Source organism: Pezoporus flaviventris, unplaced genomic scaffold (assembly GCF_033815535.1).
Source record: "Pezoporus flaviventris isolate CSIRO_AGI_PZ_B2104156 unplaced genomic scaffold, CSIRO_AGI_Pfla_v1 ptg000021l, whole genome shotgun sequence".
In the NCBI taxonomy this organism is placed as follows: domain Eukaryota; kingdom Metazoa; phylum Chordata; class Aves; order Psittaciformes; family Psittacidae; genus Pezoporus; species Pezoporus flaviventris.
The window spans coordinates 12,911,227-12,929,589 of NW_026892569.1; the positions used below are offsets into that span (position 1 = coordinate 12,911,227).

Consider the following 18,363-nt stretch of genomic DNA (forward strand, 5'->3'; position numbering starts at 1 on the left):
TCACAGACCACAGAGCCCAGGCTGGAGCCAGGAGCGCGCTCAGAGATGGTTGGGCTGAGGTGTGGGGGAAGGCTCAGAATGAGCGCTGTGATGGAAATGAAGGCTGAACCTTTGCTTGGGAGCCACGGCTCCATAATTGCCACACTGTGTGATGTTGCCATGGCTGCCTGGGCTGTCCCTGCGTGGTTTCCTGGTGTGTGAGAGCGGGGCCGAGGCCGCCGTACGTGTTTGGGGAGCTCAGGCATGCGCTGGCAAGCCGCGGTGACGGGAGGATCCCCGTCTGGGGATCAGAGGCTTTGAGCTCAGCCTCTTCCCTCCAACACATCAGAGGAAGAGCTGGGATTTTAGCACGACTTTAAACCCCCTTTTTACTCCTTTCTCTCTATCATAGTGGCCTTCATCCTCCCTCGAAGCCGTGGTTGTGCTGGGAGCGAGGGGGCAACGTGAAATGGAGGCTCCTGGGGGGCACAAAGGGAGGCCTGGAGGGGTGGGAAGGGGGGGGCTTGCCGGGCCTGGATGGGCTCCGGCGTGTTTTGATGTGAGAGCCTTTGGCTGCGTTGCCATCTGCATAGCCTGTGAATAGTTTTCTCTGGCACAGACCTTGTTCCTCAGTGTTGCATCATCTCTGGGAGAAAAGCCAGGTCCGGAGCCCCAGCACAAAGGCTTTCTGAAGCCGATGAAGCTCGTTCTGTGTGCGGAACGGCTCTCTCCTTCCTGTCGTCCTTTGCACGGGATTCCTGAAGCGGCCTCCGTCCGAGAGCCCCTTCAACAGCTGCTTTATCTCCGCTGCTTCCTGCACACCTGGCTGATGCAACGTCTGCCTTGGAAGCGGCTGCCGGAGTCTCCTCTGGAGCTGGGTTGTTTCCCCCGGCTGGGAGTGGCCGTGCAGGAGCCTTCATCACGTGGGGGCCTTAAATAGATGGATAAAGGACGCAGAGCGAGACCTGCGAGGCAGAGGGTATTTAGTGGGATTATGGAGAAATCTTTTTTCCAGTACTAGGGCTGGACGTTGCAATCCTGCTCCTGGCAGCCTGTTTGTGGTCAGCCTTCCACTGGTTGCAGCTTCTGCTCCCTGCCAGTAAATTCTGCCGATTCCCCCGCTATATACAGCGACTTCCCGTGACTCTGGACTGCCTGGATTCTCATGGGAACTGTAATGCTCTGGGTTTGGATTTGGTCCTAGTTATTGCCCTTTATTATTACTCTGTTCCCTTTGACCTTGCATGTGGTACGGGCTTTTCTCTGAAATACCTTCAAAACATAATTTCAAGGCCTAAAGTTGTTTTTAAGGGGGTTGTCTGACAACCTCTTTAATTTGGAGCGTGCCTACTTAGGGAAGGTTTGTAGTTACACAGGTACAACCACTCACGTGAGTACTGTTACGTTCACAAGCAACAAAACTTAGCATAAGGAAACACTCTGGTCTGATAGGATTAAACCAGAGTTGCTATTATTTAAATTCATCTTGAGTCTTGTTTTTACTGTGGCCATTTTCTGATGTAGACAGGCCCCAAACTGATACTGAAAACAGGATTTATATGGGCATGGTGTGGTGGACTGAGTGTTTCCAGGACTGCTGTTCCTAGCTGTCTGCCTCTATAACAGTATCTAAAAGGGAATGTGTATTTTACCTGCTTCTGCTTTTAGTCCACTCTTGGCATCCACTGCACTTGATGAGACATGGCAACGTTTCCTTCCTGCCACCTGGTTTGGCAGAGGCTTAGAAGGGACAGTGGCAGCAGTAACATCAGCTGCCAGAGCAGGATTCACTGGAGGTTACTTGTCAGCCCTTCATCTCCAAATATCAGTTCAGAAGCTTTTTGCTTGCATTTGTCTGACTTCTTTTTGTGACATACAGAGGTTTGAGTGTTCTCCTTCACCCCGTGGGAAAAGAGAGCAGCAAGCTCGCAGTATGGAGCTGGCGTAGCAATTGGGATGTGCTCCCCTCACTGCAGAGTAGTTTTCCCCTGTGACTGGCCCAGATGAAAAGTTTCTAGAACTGAAAGAAAAGAGGAATGGTTTTCCGCTTCCCTGTTCCATTTACTTTAGTAAGTTTTGTATCATCGTTTCTGTGGGGTCTTCCATGTATTTTTTTTTTCTTTTTGTATTGCTGTATATCTTTCAGGAAAGAATAAACCCAAGTATTTTCAAAAATAAAAGTGTTTTCAGGGGCTTCCTTTCAAAAATGCTATTGTTGAAACGATCATTTTAGGTACTATTTCCATACTTGATGAATTTGTTATCATCACCAATGATTTGTGATCTGGGAGACACAGAGGCAATAAAAATCAATGCTTTCAGCATAGAAAGGAGCCAACAATTATTCCAAGTCTATGGGATTTTTCTGAATTTGTCCCCCATTACCATTATTCTTTCAGTATTATTTTGGTTATTAACATTTTTGAAGTGTTAGCATTTCATACAGGTTGCTAGATTTTCAGAGTATTGTGGGGCTTCCTTGAAGACTTCCTGCTCATGGCTCTTAAGAGGACTTCAGTATGGAGTTCTTAGTTGGGGTGGGCCTTTCCCCTTTACACTGGGGTCGTTATTCCTTTTCAACATCACCTCTGTCACCTTCCTACTCGGCAGACTGGGTGCAAATGCAGCTGGGTCCCTTCTCACGGGCCTGGGATACAGGCAAGGTTCCCCGGTGTCTGTCACCTCTCCATAAACATACCTCAGAACAATTTGGTCTGCCACGGATCACTGCTATGCTGTAATTTGCTTCCCCTTTCTAATTTGGCGTGTGTTTGTCTATGGAATTATCCCTGGCTATGACTCTTCAACCAGTTTCCAATCGATATAAATTAAACTTTCCAGCAAGGTTCTGTGATGCAAATTAGGTGTTATAAGAAAGTCCAGGCAAACCCTTGTCTGCAGTCTCCATCTCCAGAGTGTATTAGACTTCAAAGAATGTGGTTGAATTGTCCACTAGAAGGTATTTCTGGAGACAAAGTCTTACCTGCCCACCCTTTAACTCTTACTCAATTTTTCTTCTTTTTCTTATCATAATACCTGAAATGAAAGAAAAACACAGACTTTTTTGACTTCTCTGTGCAAAGCAATGAGGTTTTGCGTAACTTCTCGATTGCTGAAGCAACAGCAAGGTTTTGAGGTTTTTATTCTTGCTTTTCTGGGTCTCTGCAGTCTTGGGTCAGTTGCTGAGAATTCTTGACTATGCATTTTTGTAATTTCCCTGCTTGATGGTTTAATTTCTTTCAGTTGCTCACCGTCATCGTTTGCAGTCCCTTAGGGTGTAGTTTGCAGAGGACTTTAACTAAAATTGATGTTTTCTTCATCAGATAAAATGATGGAATCCCATGGATGGACGTGACAGAAATTGCCTTAAAACAGCTTAAACCGAGTTTGAGTAAATTGAACCAAGAGGGGTTCAGTTCCCAGCTGCTTCCCACATTTTACAATATCAGTTTAACTTGCTTGTAGCTCAGTTTTAAGTGTGGCCTTCAATGAACAGCTTTATCATGCAGACTTTAGTCAAGATGTGCATTGGGGTAGTTCCTAGTGTTTCCATAGAGTCCTGTAAGAATAATGTGAATGGCTAATATGATTTCGCATCTTGTATGGCACAACGTGACTAATGCACAGGCCCACAGGTACCAAAAGCTGTTTGAAACCACCCATGTCCTAAAAGCAGCATCCTTGACTCCAGGCCTTGTGCAGCATGGTGAGCAGGACCAGGTCTTGCTGGGTGGTTGCTTTTCTACACTTACTGTTCTAACTGTTCCAAGAACTTATTGGTGCTTTATCATGGTCCTCCAGATCCCAGGGAGCAAGATAAACTCTGAACCAACTGTATACATAGGTTTTCTTTTTGCATATAGTTACTTATGTATGAAACAGGAGCGAGTCTTAAGAAATCTTGAACCATTGCACTGTATTTGCCAATAATTTGGTTATCATGGTATGCATAAGTAGCTGGTAATGTCGTTGACAACTTGTGTTGCCTGTTAGTTTGATCCTTTCTGTTGTGGAGTAGGACTGAGTTCTCCCAGACCCCGTGGAGTGGACAGATTGCTGTCTTGCTGTGTCAGTCACCTAGCAGATGATAGATGGTACTAATGATAACAGTAAATCCTCATGTCAATACTTCATTTTTAATGCTGGCACAGTTGTTTCCTTGCTGCTTTGTGAAGCCAGCTTGTTTTCAGAGCAGAGCTTAGCATTTGTACTGGTAGACTGAGGCATAATTCAAGTACTTTTAGAAATCTCTGTGTTTCAGGGTAAGTTGGAGCTGAATGACTTAAGGATTTGTCTGCTCTGCCCTGCTGCTGCATGAGTGTCCTTGTAGAATAACACATGAGAAATTCTGGAAATTTGGTGCATTTTCTGGAGCCAGCCATTTTAAACACAACCCCTCACAGTCCGATTCTGCTTGTACTAAAGGTGCTTGACATTCTGTGAAGACCTGTCCTTGACATGAGGTTTATGGGTGTGCTGGGAGGAGCAGGCAGTGCTTGACTGGACTTGAGCGGGCTGTGCTTGTATTTGGGTGGCCCTGGCTGATGAGATGGGACCTTTTCAGTGCGGTAGTTGAAGCACTTCGTGTTTACATTAGATGTCCCGTAGATTTTGGCTATTCCAAACTTTCCTGGGGGAAAGATGAAGGAATAGGATCCGTAAGCCTGGTCATGCTTTTTATGCTGCTCCACTTGCAGCAGTTTGCTGTTGGTGCAGATGACAGCATAAGTATGAACAGGTCAGAATTTGCTGGCTCTGTCCCAGCTGAGGCTGATGGAGAGAATGCCAAGGAAGGCTGCATGGCAGAGCTGCTATTTCCAGTTCACCACCAGCTCTGGCCAGTGGCAGTGTGAGATGAATGTGAAGAAGCATGCTTTGAATTTGATGTGACTAGTAAGCTTGGGAGCTTGAAGATGTGCAACTCATTATATATGGAGCTCATCCTATAGAGGTGACCTGAGTATGCAGAAGAGGATGGTAGTTATCATTTGGACACTAGTATAATCCTGTTATCTGTCCTTCCCCCTGCTTGGTAACTGCTTTACCCTGGAGTCTGTGCGAGGGGAGCACTCTGTTCCCCCTGAGGCTGTATAGCAGCACCAAATGCTGATGGAGCCTGGGCACCTGAATTTAGGGAGCACACACACAGTCTGTGAGGCTGTGCCCAGGGATTTTTGTCTGGGGGTGAATTTTTCATGGTGCACAACTTGTAGAGTCTCTCACCAAGTGTTGCACACCAGAGAGGTCTGCAACATCAAGGCACCAGTGAAAACACAACCAACCACAGCTTGAAGGAGGAAGCTCTGGTGAGCTGTTTGAACGTGTTTCATTGCCCCCTTTAATACTGACTTTTACCACCACCAGGAATGAATAGAGTTTCTAGCAGTAAATTCTGCATCTCCTTGACTTGTAACACGGTCGGCAGTGGTTGTGGAAGTGAGCCAGTGCAGCGCTGCGGCTGCTGCATCCTAAACAGAGCTTGGAAGATTAAATTCACTGCTCTAGCAGGTGTTGCCTAACCTTCATTTGGCCACTTAGATTTATTACAGTCCTTTCCATCAATACAGGATGTAATAATTGAAGAGCATATATTCATATTCTAGATAAGGCAGCATCTTATGGGCTGCAGGGGGGTGAGTCACTTGGTGTGTGACCTGAGCCGAGGGGGAAACAAGGATCCCAACACTGGGGTGGTTTTGCTGGTGGATGGTCATCTGGGCTGTTTGATGATGTTGGGGAAGACCAGGTGTCTTTATACTGGTATGATCAGTTAAGGGGGTAGGCCTGCAGGTGCCAAAAGTGGGAAGTTAGAGTTCATCCAGCTCCAACCCCTGCCATTTTATTTCATAGAACCGTAGAATGATTTGGGTTGGAAGGGACCTTAAAACCCATCCAGTTCCAAACCCCTGCCACGGGCAGGGACCCCTTCCACTAGAGCAGCTTGCTCCAAGCCCCTGTGTCCAACCTGGCCTTGAACACTGCCAGGGATGGGGCAGCCACAGCTTCTCTGGGCACCCTATGCCAGCGCCTCAGCACGCTCACAGGGAAGAGCTTCTGCCTTACATCCAACCTAAATTTCCCCTGTTTAAGTTTGAACCCAAAATTCCTATTTCCATTTGATTTCAAGAAGAATTGTATCACCAGGGTGATAGCTTTGTGTTGCGGTCAGAAGCTCAGCAAATTTACATTAAAACTTTGAACTTCAGAGGAAAACTTCTTGCAGTGGCACTGGAGAGACCTTGATGTGACTTTTTTTCCTTCCATGCAGCTTTATATTCTTGAGGGGTGAGGTAGGAAGGAGCATGGGATTGTGTGTACAGGAAATGAGCCAGCTTGATGGGTTTTGATCCCAACCCCAGTGTGTGCTGTGCAGGCTTGTGTTCTGGATGTTTCCAGGCCAAGTTTCATGACCACCAGGCTGTGATCTAGCCCGAAGGTGACGTGGTCTTGGCCAGCACTTGAGCTTGGGTCTCAGCAGCTCGGTTTGAACGTTGCATTGTCAGAGTTGAAAGTACACGTTAAACAGCAGCAACCAACAGCAAAACCTGAGCAGGGGTGATGGTTGGGTGAGTACTGCTGGGTCAACACAGCAGCAACTGAGCTGGGATTTGCCTTGTCTAACCGTTCTGTTTGGGGTTTCACGATTCTCCACTGAGTTTTTCCCAAAAGTGGGAGCTAACAGTGTTTCCATGCAATGTGGATTGTACAGTGTTGGGGGGAAAAGGGTTTCCTATGAAAAGTGGCTGGAAACTTGCCCCAGTTACCCCAGGACTGACCATGTATCCTGCGATTTGAGTCCAGAAGCTGCACCTGAAATCCTCCAGTTCTGCTGAGTCACGGGCAGGCAGGAGGTGGAATTTGTCCTGATGAAATCTCAGGCTGCTCCCAGCTGGGAATGCTCATGGCAGAGGCAAGAGATCAGTGGGAGGGGGGAAAAAATACCTGATCAAGTGTTCTAAAAGAATTGGGGGTAGGGGAGAGGGTTTTTCTATGTCCCTTGAAAGGGAAGAATCCTTCAGACACTGAGAAACTGTTTTCTTTTAACCTTGTGCCAGCATTTTATGTGGCTGGCTTGGAGCAGGGATTGATGTCTGTAGCTTTTTAGCTGTATTTTAGCAGCAGTTTGCCTCATCTGGCGTCAGTGTAGAAATCACAATTCTGTCACAAGCTTGAGAACGGGTAAATGAGACTCCTCCTAAAAGTCTTTTCATGGAAAACACAGTCAAGGCTGTCTCAGGTTTGAGCTTAGTCCTGCCTGTTTTCTTGTCTCATCTTCCCCCTTCCCGTCAGGCCGTTGCTTTGGGGCATAACATGGAATTGCCACAGACCACTTGGAAATCTTTATGTGCTACCTCTGTAATTCACTGTATGGGTGTCACTACCAGAACGATTTCTCTTAGGGATGTATACTGAAGAAGGAAAGTATTTCCTTGTGCTAAGAGAAGTGCCTTTTCAACAGGAAAAGGCGCTATAGAATGTGGCGTTTAAACTTTCTGACTCTGCCTTCATTTGCCCTTGTAGCCAGTGTGTGTTTTTGTGTTCCTGGGGGGGTTTTGTGTGCTAAACAATGGCTGGACTGTGGTGTCCAAAGGCAGTTCCCCGTGAGAAATGCACTACCCCCAGGAAAACTTGGCTCAGGGCCTCTCTGGAGCCCAGGAGGCTTTGCTGGCAGAGCCCTGGGATGCCAGGGAGCATGTGATGGCTGTCGGCAAGGGCAGGGGCTGGCTCGTCCCTGCTGCTGGAACTGGGAGGAAGACTGTGGGAAGTTATTCAAGGCTGCCCTTGAGAGAGTGCCTGAATCCTCGCTTTGGTTTTGGAGTTACCTTTGCTATGTGCTTTCTCTGTGTCACGGGGGGGGGTTCCTTTGAGCTGCGTAGAATAATGGCTCCTTTATGAAGGTCTTATTGAGGTTATTTACATAACGAGGAGCTGATCCCCTTTTCCCCGTCTGCCGCCCGACCCTTGGAAGCTCCCGTTTATCATGGAGTTTTGCTGGCTGTAGCAAAGAGGAGGAGGAGCCTGGGCATGGGCTTCCCTGCCGGAGCCGGCGGCTGCGCCCCGTGATGCCGCTGCCGTGACTCAGGCCGAGCCTATGGCCCCGCCGTGGCTCTGGTCGGTGCAGCCCATGCGCGAGCGCCCAGATGTCTGACGTGGCTGTGCCGCGGGGAGGTGTCCGCCGGGATCTTGGAGCAGGATCCAGGACGGGCCTTGCTTGCGGAAGGGAGCGCAGGGATAACCGCCCTGCCCGCCCCGCTCACCCGTGCCATGGGCCATGAGTGCAGATCCAAGCTGATCGCCAGCAAGAGGTCCCCGCCTCGGCTCTGTCTCATTGTGCTTCCACACGGGGCTTTGCCTGCAGCTCGGCTGGGGAAGGGGTTAGGAAATGCTGATGGAGGGCTGAGGGTGATGGGTGACAGCTGCTGCTTAATATGCAGAAGGAGCTAATAGATTGCTTATCTGATAATGAGTCCTAAGTTTAGTTGGGGGAGGAGGGAAGGGTCATTACTGGCTTACAGCAGAGCAGCTCATTGCATGTCAGTCCATGACTGGAAACCCCACCACCACCACCAAACTGCTACCAGCTACCTCTTCCCTGCCCCCATGTATGAAAATACAGTAAAAATGATGTAACATGTTACTGATAGGAATCTATTCCTGCTTTGTTCAGTACAAAAGCCTTCTTTAGGGCTACACAGGGAGACCTCCCCCTGTTAACAGAGATGCAATGCTTTGTTTCTACCCCGGCAGGTTTCCCCATGTCCGTGACGTGTTGGCCGAGGCTCTGCGGCTCCTCTCCACCCTCGGAGCGGCCGGTCGCTGCCCTCTGGACTCCGTGATCCCCGACGGGCGTCATGAGCATTGCAATCCCTCTGGGAGTCACCACACCAGATACATCCTACTCCGACATGGCTGCAGGATCGGAGTGAGTGTCACCCCATGGAAGAGGGGAGGGCATTGAGGGCTGCCCTGGGGTGGGGCTGCAGGATTGGTGCTGGTGCTTTCTCCGCTCGGGAGAAAAGGGGTGATGATGCTTTGCCTGTGTGAGAGATGAGTGCAGAGGTTCTGAGTGTTTAACAAATGCAGTGTTATGGAAATTGGTAAGTTTGATGCAAAAGATGGGGAAAAGGAGAATATCAGTAGCATGAGACACTCAACCATGGGGTTTATATCAGCTTGGCTAGTAAGTCTGTACTCAAGTGCAGGCAGTTGTGTGTTTGTTGTACCCGTGCTTCACATTGGCAAGGTACAAGGTTTTCTTTTCCAAAAGCTGTGTTATATGAAGTAATCAGTGGGCTGAGCCCCCCCCTCAGTGGAGCTCAGACTCGGAACCTGATTGCTGGACCCTCCTGGGGCTTGGCCAGAGATGCGATACACCATCAGCCTGGGTGGACACCTTTATTTTGTTTCTGCCCCAGAGCAGGTTGCAGGAAGCACACCTCAGTGGGCAGTCAGTCCTTGAGGGTCCACACCACTTCAGAGGCCCCTGGTGCTAGGCTCTCACTGCAGCACTCTCTCTGAGGCCTGTTGGAGGGGATATACCATTTCTCTAGAAAGACTGCTTCTGCAGTAGTCGGGAGCATTTCAAATCCAGAAAATACTGCCCTGTGATCTTCTCTTATAACCCTTGTTAGAATGATGTCAGCTTGGATGAGTACTGTGGTTTTATTGAAGGCAAGAGGCAGGGCTCAGGTTAGTCTGTGTGCTTCTACCTCCTGCATCCTCCTTTGAAACACTGACTGTAGCATGTCTTTCCAAAGGGTATTTTGGAGGTAGATTTCCCCATGTAGTATTTCAAGGTACTTACTGTGTAAATACCTGTGTGTCAGATTGATCAATGTAGAGCAAATATTGCTGCAGACTCTTCATTTTAAGCTGCAAGAGCAGTGGGCTAGAGTATGAATCATGGTTTTTCCCTTCCATCTTGCCCTGATTTGACTGTGCACAGAATTTGGCTACACAGTGTGCTCTCTGCAAGACTGCTAATGCTCTTTTTGTTTGTCCTGGCAATGCCCCATTCTGGGCATTCCGCTTTTTGATGCTTCATTCCATCCTAAAGCCTGTATTTTTGGGTGTTGTATTAAAACAGGGAGTAGAGTCTAGTCAGTCACTCATCAGCAGTGGGTATATGATCCTTCCCTTTTCAAGGTTTCACAACCAGTATTGCTTGTCACCATCTTCTCCCACACGGGCACTTTGAAGACTCAGCATATAGGAATTTTAAACTGCTTATGACAGGAGAGAGTGCTAAATAGTGTTTACTCATGTACCAGGCACTTTGCTTTTGGAGAGGAGAGACAGATATATCTACACATGCCCCTTTAAGAACCAGATATCAAACAGACTGTCTGCAACCCTTCTATGGGTTACACAGAAGAAAATGCAAAGCATTCTCTTTTTCCCTGGTTGTATGAGGTTTGTAGGTCCAACTTGAGGCTGGAGTGCTCTGAAAAAAGGCTTTTGAAGATTTCTGAATTGGTTTCTCTATCTGTTTTCTAAAAATGAAGAATGCCGGGATTTTATATGCAGGCTCTGCATTGAACCTCTGCTAGTTTGGTGCAGGAAGTGTGGAACATCTGAGCTTCTTGTCTTCTATAGGGGATTGATTTCAAAGACGAGTATCACAAAGGCAGTGGGAAGGTAAAAGGAGAATGAGCTCAATCTCTTCAGGCTGAGCTTCAGCATCTTCCCATGGCCTCTGATACAGAGGGGAAGTGAAAATGCTGAAGGGTTCATCCGAGGGTGACGTGGAGGCTGCAGAGTAGTTTCTGTGCCTTAGTCTGCTTGTGCGTATGAAATTGCTGAAGCTCCTTGGTGGGCTGCTGCTAAGGAAGCATGGGCCCCAGCGTTGTTGCCCTTGGACACCGTTGCACCAACAGTCTTGAAGTTTTATTGCTAATGCTTGCAGCAGCATTGCTGGTATTCCAGGCTGACTGGAATGTGGGTGACTTGGACACAGGACGGATCTGCTGCTTAGGCTGCTTAGGCTCTTTTCCTTCTAATGTTGTTTCTGGAAATACGATTAAACCTGAAGGGATTTAACTCTGTACCAATCTGGAAGCCCTAAAGGACTGTCGCAAAGATCCAGCAAGGCTGGATTATGTGACATGCTCTGCAGGGTGTCTTTTATTAAGAAGTATATCCTCTGAGAGATACTGCTACCTACATCTCCTGCTTTTGACAATGTAGCTGGCTGTAGTTACATTGAAAACCAACTTAATTTATCTTGACATGCTCCTAAATCCTGAGTGGTTTGCTTAGGCTTAAGGTCTTCTATTTCTTGCAGTTCTTTGTACAGTAAGTTACTGCTTCTTTATGTCGCAAAGACAAACTCACTCCAGCATAAGGCAGAAGCTTGGTGTGTTGGAGACTGTATGAGGTTTGGTGGCAGGGTGGGGCAAACTTCAGCGCAGCAGAGATTTCAAGAACTAATAGGAAGTCCAAAGGACACAGGGGTTGGTGTTCTTGGGTGGTGCCTAAACACTGCCCCACGCGTGGCCACTGGCCATTGCTGTGTGAGTGCTGCCTCATTCACACTGGCAATGTAGGAACCACTGAGAATCCTGCAAGATCTCACAGGTCCAAGGTAAAGTTTTCCTTTCTTGTGTTCTTCTTTCCTGCTCGCTCAGCTCCATGCTATAATTTGGAAGAAGATTTCACCTGCAGACATGATTCAGTAACATTCTGCTGTGTTCTGATGTGGGCCTTACTTGTGATCTGTGCAGAGGTTTAGCTGACTCGTATCTTCTGCTTGTACCAGACAGTGTGTTTCCTTGCTGGTGTTCTGTCTGTAGCCTCATTACCTAATACTCCCTGCATTGAATTGCAGCTGTCCCTTCTCTGAGCAGGGTTTCTGCAGCTTTGCTAAGGATATACCTTTCATTTTTAGCTGTTTTTCTTCACCACCGTGTGGTGGAAGAGTGCATTGTACCTCAGCAGCAAATCTCTTACTGAGCCCATTGCACACCATGTTGCTGTGTAGAAAGCACAGGGCAAAACTGATTCGTCCATGGCCGCTGTCTGTCCAGGTCATGGATTTTTTTGCCTGTTTGTAGCAGAAATCTTCAACTCCTGGTAGTCGCTGTCAGGGCAGCTGCAGGTTTCATGCAGACTTTATCACAGGACAATGGACTTGGCTAACAATTAGTACCTGAGGAGGAGAGAAACAAGCACAGATGCAGGAAAGCGGCTTAGCTGCTATTTGAAATAAGCTGTTGCAGAGATAAAATGGCAGCACTGCTCAGTGGCTTTGAGATTAGGCTGCCTGAGTTCAGACATGAACGCTGAACTTGACCCAACTTCCTCGACAATAAGGAAACTGAGCTTCTTGCATGCTAATTATCTTTTGAACTTCCCAGATTGAGACCCAGTTTAATGAGTTATCCAGGGTGGCCCTTACTCAGTTCCTTCCCTCTCAAAGCAGGTTCATCCTGTACAACTTCTGCACACATGATGCTTGGTGAAGCGCATAATCACACCTTGATTTCATGAAGTTTCTTCATTTTGAGCTCATGTGTTGACTAGAAAAGAGCAGTGAAATACCAGCACTAAAGAAATGATGTTGTATTGATGGGTTTTACTTCTGGCCCTCTCTGCAGCCCAGAGTCTGTGGAAGCTAGTCCAGCTGTCAGTGAGAAGAATGTGTACTCCAGCCACGGCTATGGGGCCACCCAGAAACACAGCTATCGCGGGCTGCCTTACGCAGTGAGTACTCTCTCTGCAGTGAATCAGCTCTTTACTGTCTACTTTACTCATTTCTCCTTGTTCCATAGTTCTTTGCCTGTTAAGCCTTAGGAAATTCATTAGGGAGCACTGAGTTACAGTTGAGTTCTGCCATACATTTTGCATTTGTGTGTTTATTGTTTGTGAAGTCTTGCATACTCCATAGCAAGCTTTATTAGCGTTCTAGGTGATAGATTTTTAACTGAAGTATATGAATGAAGTGTGACTATTTTTGAGCATGTAATATTTTCCTGGTGGTAATGTTATGCCCCATTTGCTTTATTATGCACTATTTATACTTGTTTCAACTGTGCAGATTTTCATGTTGCTAACTTATAACTATGAGGAACAAGGAACAGTCAGGAAGAGTGGGAGCGTGGCTTGAAACTATGGGCTGCACAGGACATCACAGAGTCATTGAGGTTGGAAGGGGCTTCTTGAGATCACATAATCCACCCCCCCTGCTCAGGCTGACTCTGCTTGAGCAGGTTGCCCAGGACTGTGTCCAGTTGGGTTTTGAATATCTCAACACACAGAAACTCCACAACGTCTCTGGGCAACCGGTTCCAGTGTTTGACCACTGGTGTCATGTCAGATTAGTAGCAGCACAACAGTTAATGTTGAAATAGCCTCGTTGTTTTCATAGGTTTTGAATTGAATTTATTGGTGCAGATGAAAACCGTTTGCATCTTTCAGAGCTATTGCTTTACTTTCTTGGTAGATTGAGGAATTCAGGCTACTAGTTTACACCAGTTGTTAAATAATAACCTGGGAACTGTGGATGTGGGGCTTCAGTTTCTAGGCAGCCTATCTTCATGTTAAAAGTAGTACTGCAAATACTCGTTTTCAGGATCATAATTATGGAGCCCCTCCTCCTCCAACGCCGCCAGCCTCTCCTCCTGTCCAGACCATTATACCTCGTGCAGAACTGAACGGCCTGCACTCACCTGATGAGGAGAACTCCGGGGATAGTGAAAGCTCCTCAGAAGGAGAATCAATTCCCACTTGGTGCCACTGCAGTGTCTCTCAAGATGGTTTCCTCCTCAAGTGTGAAAAGTGCAGGTAAGCTTTGGTGCAGTGCAGATGTGGACTGCTCCTTGTGTTGACTTCTCCTACCGATCCGTGTCACGTTTGGGCTATGGGACGGACTTCCTTTTGCTAACTGGAGCGTTCTTTCCAGTGCTTTACCCAGTATTGACCCTCCTCCTTTGCGTTGTCAGCCTGACAAGTGTTGGTGGCACCAGGAGTGGAGATGAGGATGTTAAATCGATGTTCTTATCATCCTGGGCCCCACTGAGGGCACGCATCTTGTGACATCCTGTTGAATTTCAAGTGACTTTACTCCTACAAACCAGCTTCAATTGTGCATTCTCCTTTGGCAGAGGAATGAGCAGGGGGAAGGTGATCAGACTCCGCCGCCGGAAGCAGGACAACGTGTCAGGTGAGCCTGGGTTGTAGTGCTGATAATGGTGACTTTTGCTTTCTTTCTACAAGACCCTTGTCTTTTGATTGTTGTAATCATCCAGTTGTGATCAGTGCCCGCTAATGTTCTTTGCCTCCCAACCATTGGGATTTTCTCCTCTCCTTTCCCCTCACCTCAGTTAGCTCTTAGGAAAATCAGATTACCTTGTGAACAGAAGAGGGAAATGTTCATCAATGTCATTCTCTGAGATATCAGAAGTTTGGGAGACCTGTTCCCAGTTTGGGTGGGAAAACTGGTGGAATAGTTTTCTCAGGGCAGAGCTGTGCAGGGTCATCAAATTGTCCTGGTGAAAACAGACATAAGGGTAAGCTGTTACCTCTGGGATGAATAAAAATATTGCTAACAGAGCACTTCTCTCTCTAGGCGGGGACAGCAGCGCAACTGAGAGCTGGGATGAAGAGCTATCTCCCTCTACGGTGCTGTACACAGCTACACAGCACACCCCTACGAGCATCACGCTGACTGTCAACCGTGTCCGTAGAAGCAAACCTAAGAAGAGGAAGAGGAGCACAGAAAAAGCTCGCACTGCTCCAAAGGCCAAAAAGATCAAGGTATGTGGAGTGAGACAAGGTTGCTGCAGTTCCTACTGAAGGCTCTCTGGAGCAGTGTTGACAGCAGGGTGACAAGCTGGCAGTAGACAAGGAACTTTTGTCCTGTCCGGAATTGCTCTCTCTGGTGTAATAATGCGACGCCTTGTATTTGTGACCTGCTCAAGTACGTGGCTGTTGGTTTAAAAATTACCTTACTGGAACTCCACCCTTCTTTCCCAACGCTGTCCATTCATGCTCAGAGCTTGGATTCGATTACATCTTTTGCCTTCTGGTCTATTAGCATTTAGGGAAGTAGCTTTTGGAGGCTGTTTGTGGCAAAGGGGCAGTCTGTGAACGGAATCAAAACCAAAGGGAACGTGGCATTTCTTAGCCGGCTATGTTAAGGAATCTGGACTACAGAGCTTCTTGGCACTGTTCATTAGGGACAGAGATAGTGCCTGTGTGGAAAACTACGTAGGTAGTGCTGAACATTTGATGAGGGCTGACTTTACAGTCTTGTTTGTGAGGGTTTGGGGACTGAAATAATTTTGGATTGCTTATGTTGGAATGCAAGTGTGTGAGCAGCTGGTTCTTCCCCATCATCAGCTTAGCTTTACCATCATCTTCCCTAGCTTAGGTTTCCCTTGAAGTTCTTGTTGTAGGCACTGACTCAATAAAAGACTGGGAGCAGGAATCATGTGAGGTCTTCAGGGTTTCTTGGTATGAACCAGCTGGGTTCTGTTGCTGGCCCTTTCTTCTATCAGAGCAAGTGGGGTTAGTTGGGACAGTTTTGGTTTTGATCTCGAGGTTTTTTACTAAGTATGAGGCAGCCTTTTTAGTTCAGCAATCCTGGCTGTCAAGCTTTTCAGCAGTTTCCACTAGATTTGCATTGCAGAGCTTTTTTGTTCCAAGTCCATTGCTCCTTTCATAGGTCTTCCTGTAATTCTTGTCATCTTTTGTTAAGGGTTGGTCTGTTGGAGTGAGATCTATTGTAGTTCTGGGACACTAATTCTGAGTCTATGTATAATGCCTTGTCTTTTCTCTCTCTTTCTGCTTGTTTGATGCCAGGCCTTTCGAGAGGGCTCGCGAAAGTCTCTGAGGATGAAGGTGAGTAGGACTGAGAACCTTCTCTGCTGGTGATGGGTTTTTCCCCTGTGTTTTGTGCCTCTCTTGGTTTGTCTGGGGAATTTTTGATTGTGGGCCTGGCCTCAGAATAATCTCAAGCCTTACCATGCACCACAGGCAGGCCTGTTCACAGGAGTTGCCCCTTGAACCTTGCTTCTGCTTCAGATAGCTTTCTGTAAGGTAATATCATCCAATTCCAAGAGATATGACTGATTGATGACACTTGGGAGTGGGATGTTTGATGTAAGGGATGTAGAACTGGTTGTAGCCACTCTTCTGTGAGGTCAGTTATCATTTAATTGCATCAAAGCTATTTTAAACCTGGGCATCAAAGCAGTACATGGGTTTAATGTTAGGAGTCCCTTGCAATGTGGCCTTATTTCTCTCCACATCCTCTTACGAGGGATGGGATGGGATGATGTATTGATCTCTGACTCTCTGCAATCCTGGTAGGTGTGGCTGTCTGATAGGAAGTTGACAAAAAAAGGGAGACTTTGAACTAAACGTGTTGTTAGAAACACAAGAGGTGCCTTAAAGTTCAGTCGGCTCCGTCTGACCCCAGGTCTGTAGCCAACAGTGGCTTCTAGCAGGTAGCTCAGAGGAAATGGGTCAATCCTGTGGTGTGTCTGTCCGTATGCACCTATCTCCATAGAACTCAAGTGCCTTGAGAGGGTGAAAATGCATTAAAAGTGTTCATGCTGTTAATAGATACCATAAAAATAATGATTGTTCTTCAGTGATCCTTGTCACTAAGAACTCAGTGTCACATATGTCTCAGTCCTTTATAAAGCCAGTTGAGTTACTGACCTCTGGGATATTATTTGTTACTGTCAAGAATGAAGCTTGTTTGTTTTGGGTATTTTTCCCCTACCAGCTTCTTTCTTCCCCTTCCTTCCAAGATAGTCTAAGTGAATTACCCGATTCTGCCCTGTCTTCTTTACACTGCTTAGGACTTGCAGTTTTAACCCTCTGGGTATTAGCTGATGCTCTACATTCAGTTCCTTGAAAACCCCATAACCGTTTCACTGTCAGGTTCAGAAGTATTTTTGGATCAGTCACTGCAAAGATTGAGATGCAGCCAGCATCACCTGGCATTAGGCTGGGCATGAGTGGGTTGACTCTAGGGCAAGCCTACATGACATTTATTTGCCTTTGCGCGTTCTGTTCCTTTGCTTTTTAGATCTTCCTAATTATTTTTCCTAAGTGACTTAAAAACCTTTTCTGGCCATGGACCAGCTTAATTTTCTTGTATGTAGCAGTGCCAAGTACCAGCTCTCAAGAGATCTTAGTCCTGCATGGAGTTCTCTCTATATTCTTATGTGCACTGTTGTACAATGTTCTGGAGGATGCAGGCTCTGAAAAAGATGTCCTCATAACCAACACATTATTAGCTTGGAATAGATCTGCCTTTTTGTGTAGCATATTCACACACTCAGCACTGTGGATAGGTTTTTCCCATTGTGTGCTAGCCATTCACTCTTTGCTCTTTGCTGCAGAATTCCCCTTCTGAAGCACATGCCTTGGATGAAAACACAGCTGAAGGGTGGGAGAACCGAATACGCCTGTGGACAGATCAGTACGAGGAAGCCTTCACTAACCAGTACAGTGCTGATGTGCAGAACCTGCTGGAGCGGCATCTAAACTCTAATAAAGACTATGTGGGCAAAACTGCTCTGCTAGACACAATCAACAAAACAGAGTTGGCCTGCAATAATACTGTTATTGGGTCCCAGATGCAGGTAAGAACCTTTGTGACTGAAGTGGGGTAGGTCAGGTCCTCAGGTTTCTAGATATAAGGCATGGGTGAGCAATATCGTAGCTGGTTATTTAATTCCAGACCAGTAGACACAGATCTGATATAAAAGGGAACAGAAGAGATGTCAGGACCAAGACAGATTCAGAAACACTCACATTCAACCAGACCAGTGTTGTTAATTTGGGAGTATTTTGTACAGTTGTTACATGGTTCACAGGTATTTTGTCATGAATACTTTCAGTCACTGAATGGCTTGAGGCAGAACCAGACCTATCACTTGCTGGAGATAGGAAATTTCCTGCTTTCCAGCTGAATTTTCCTGTCTTTCAATGATTTGAATATTTTGGATGATTATTTGGAGTCTGGTGACTTCCAAATAGTGTACAACTACAGTTGATTTTGGGGAGCTGTCTCCCTAAGTTTTCCAAGATGTGAATGATTGGTGTCTTACCAGCTTTATGGAGTGCATGTAGACAAGGAGAAACAGGAAACGGATGTGTTTGTGTGGTGCATGTCATCCCCATTACTCTTCTCAGCTGATGTTTTATCTGGTCCATGCTTTATGGGACAAAGAGCAGCATTCCCACTCAGTTTAGGCTTTGTGGGGCTTCTTTGGCCAAGGGAATGGAGATAGGTGCAATTGAAAAGGATGGGCTCCAAAACAGATGTAGAGCACCTCTTCTGTAGAAGGGGAACAAGAGTCAGAACCTGAATGTCAGGTATGTCTGTGCTTGAATCATTCATGTTTATATCAGCTGACTCACTGCTCT

The 18,363-nt window shown here is 46.8% G+C and overlaps 1 protein-coding gene across 1 annotated transcript in view; it reads left to right on the forward strand.

Annotated features, from left to right (window-relative positions):
- SETD5 (SET domain containing 5) overlaps positions 1-18,363 on the forward strand; it is a 62,571-nt gene that overhangs the window by 16,900 nt on the left and 27,308 nt on the right. The window contains exons 2-8 of the mRNA XM_061456124.1: positions 8,728-8,902; positions 12,576-12,681; positions 13,550-13,761; positions 14,082-14,140; positions 14,546-14,733; positions 15,781-15,819; positions 17,334-17,576. Coding sequence (XP_061312108.1) covers positions 8,832-8,902; positions 12,576-12,681; positions 13,550-13,761; positions 14,082-14,140; positions 14,546-14,733; positions 15,781-15,819; positions 17,334-17,576 — 918 coding nt within the window. The 5' untranslated portion in view covers positions 8,728-8,831. The remainder of the gene's footprint in view (positions 1-8,727; positions 8,903-12,575; positions 12,682-13,549; positions 13,762-14,081; positions 14,141-14,545; positions 14,734-15,780; positions 15,820-17,333; positions 17,577-18,363) is intronic.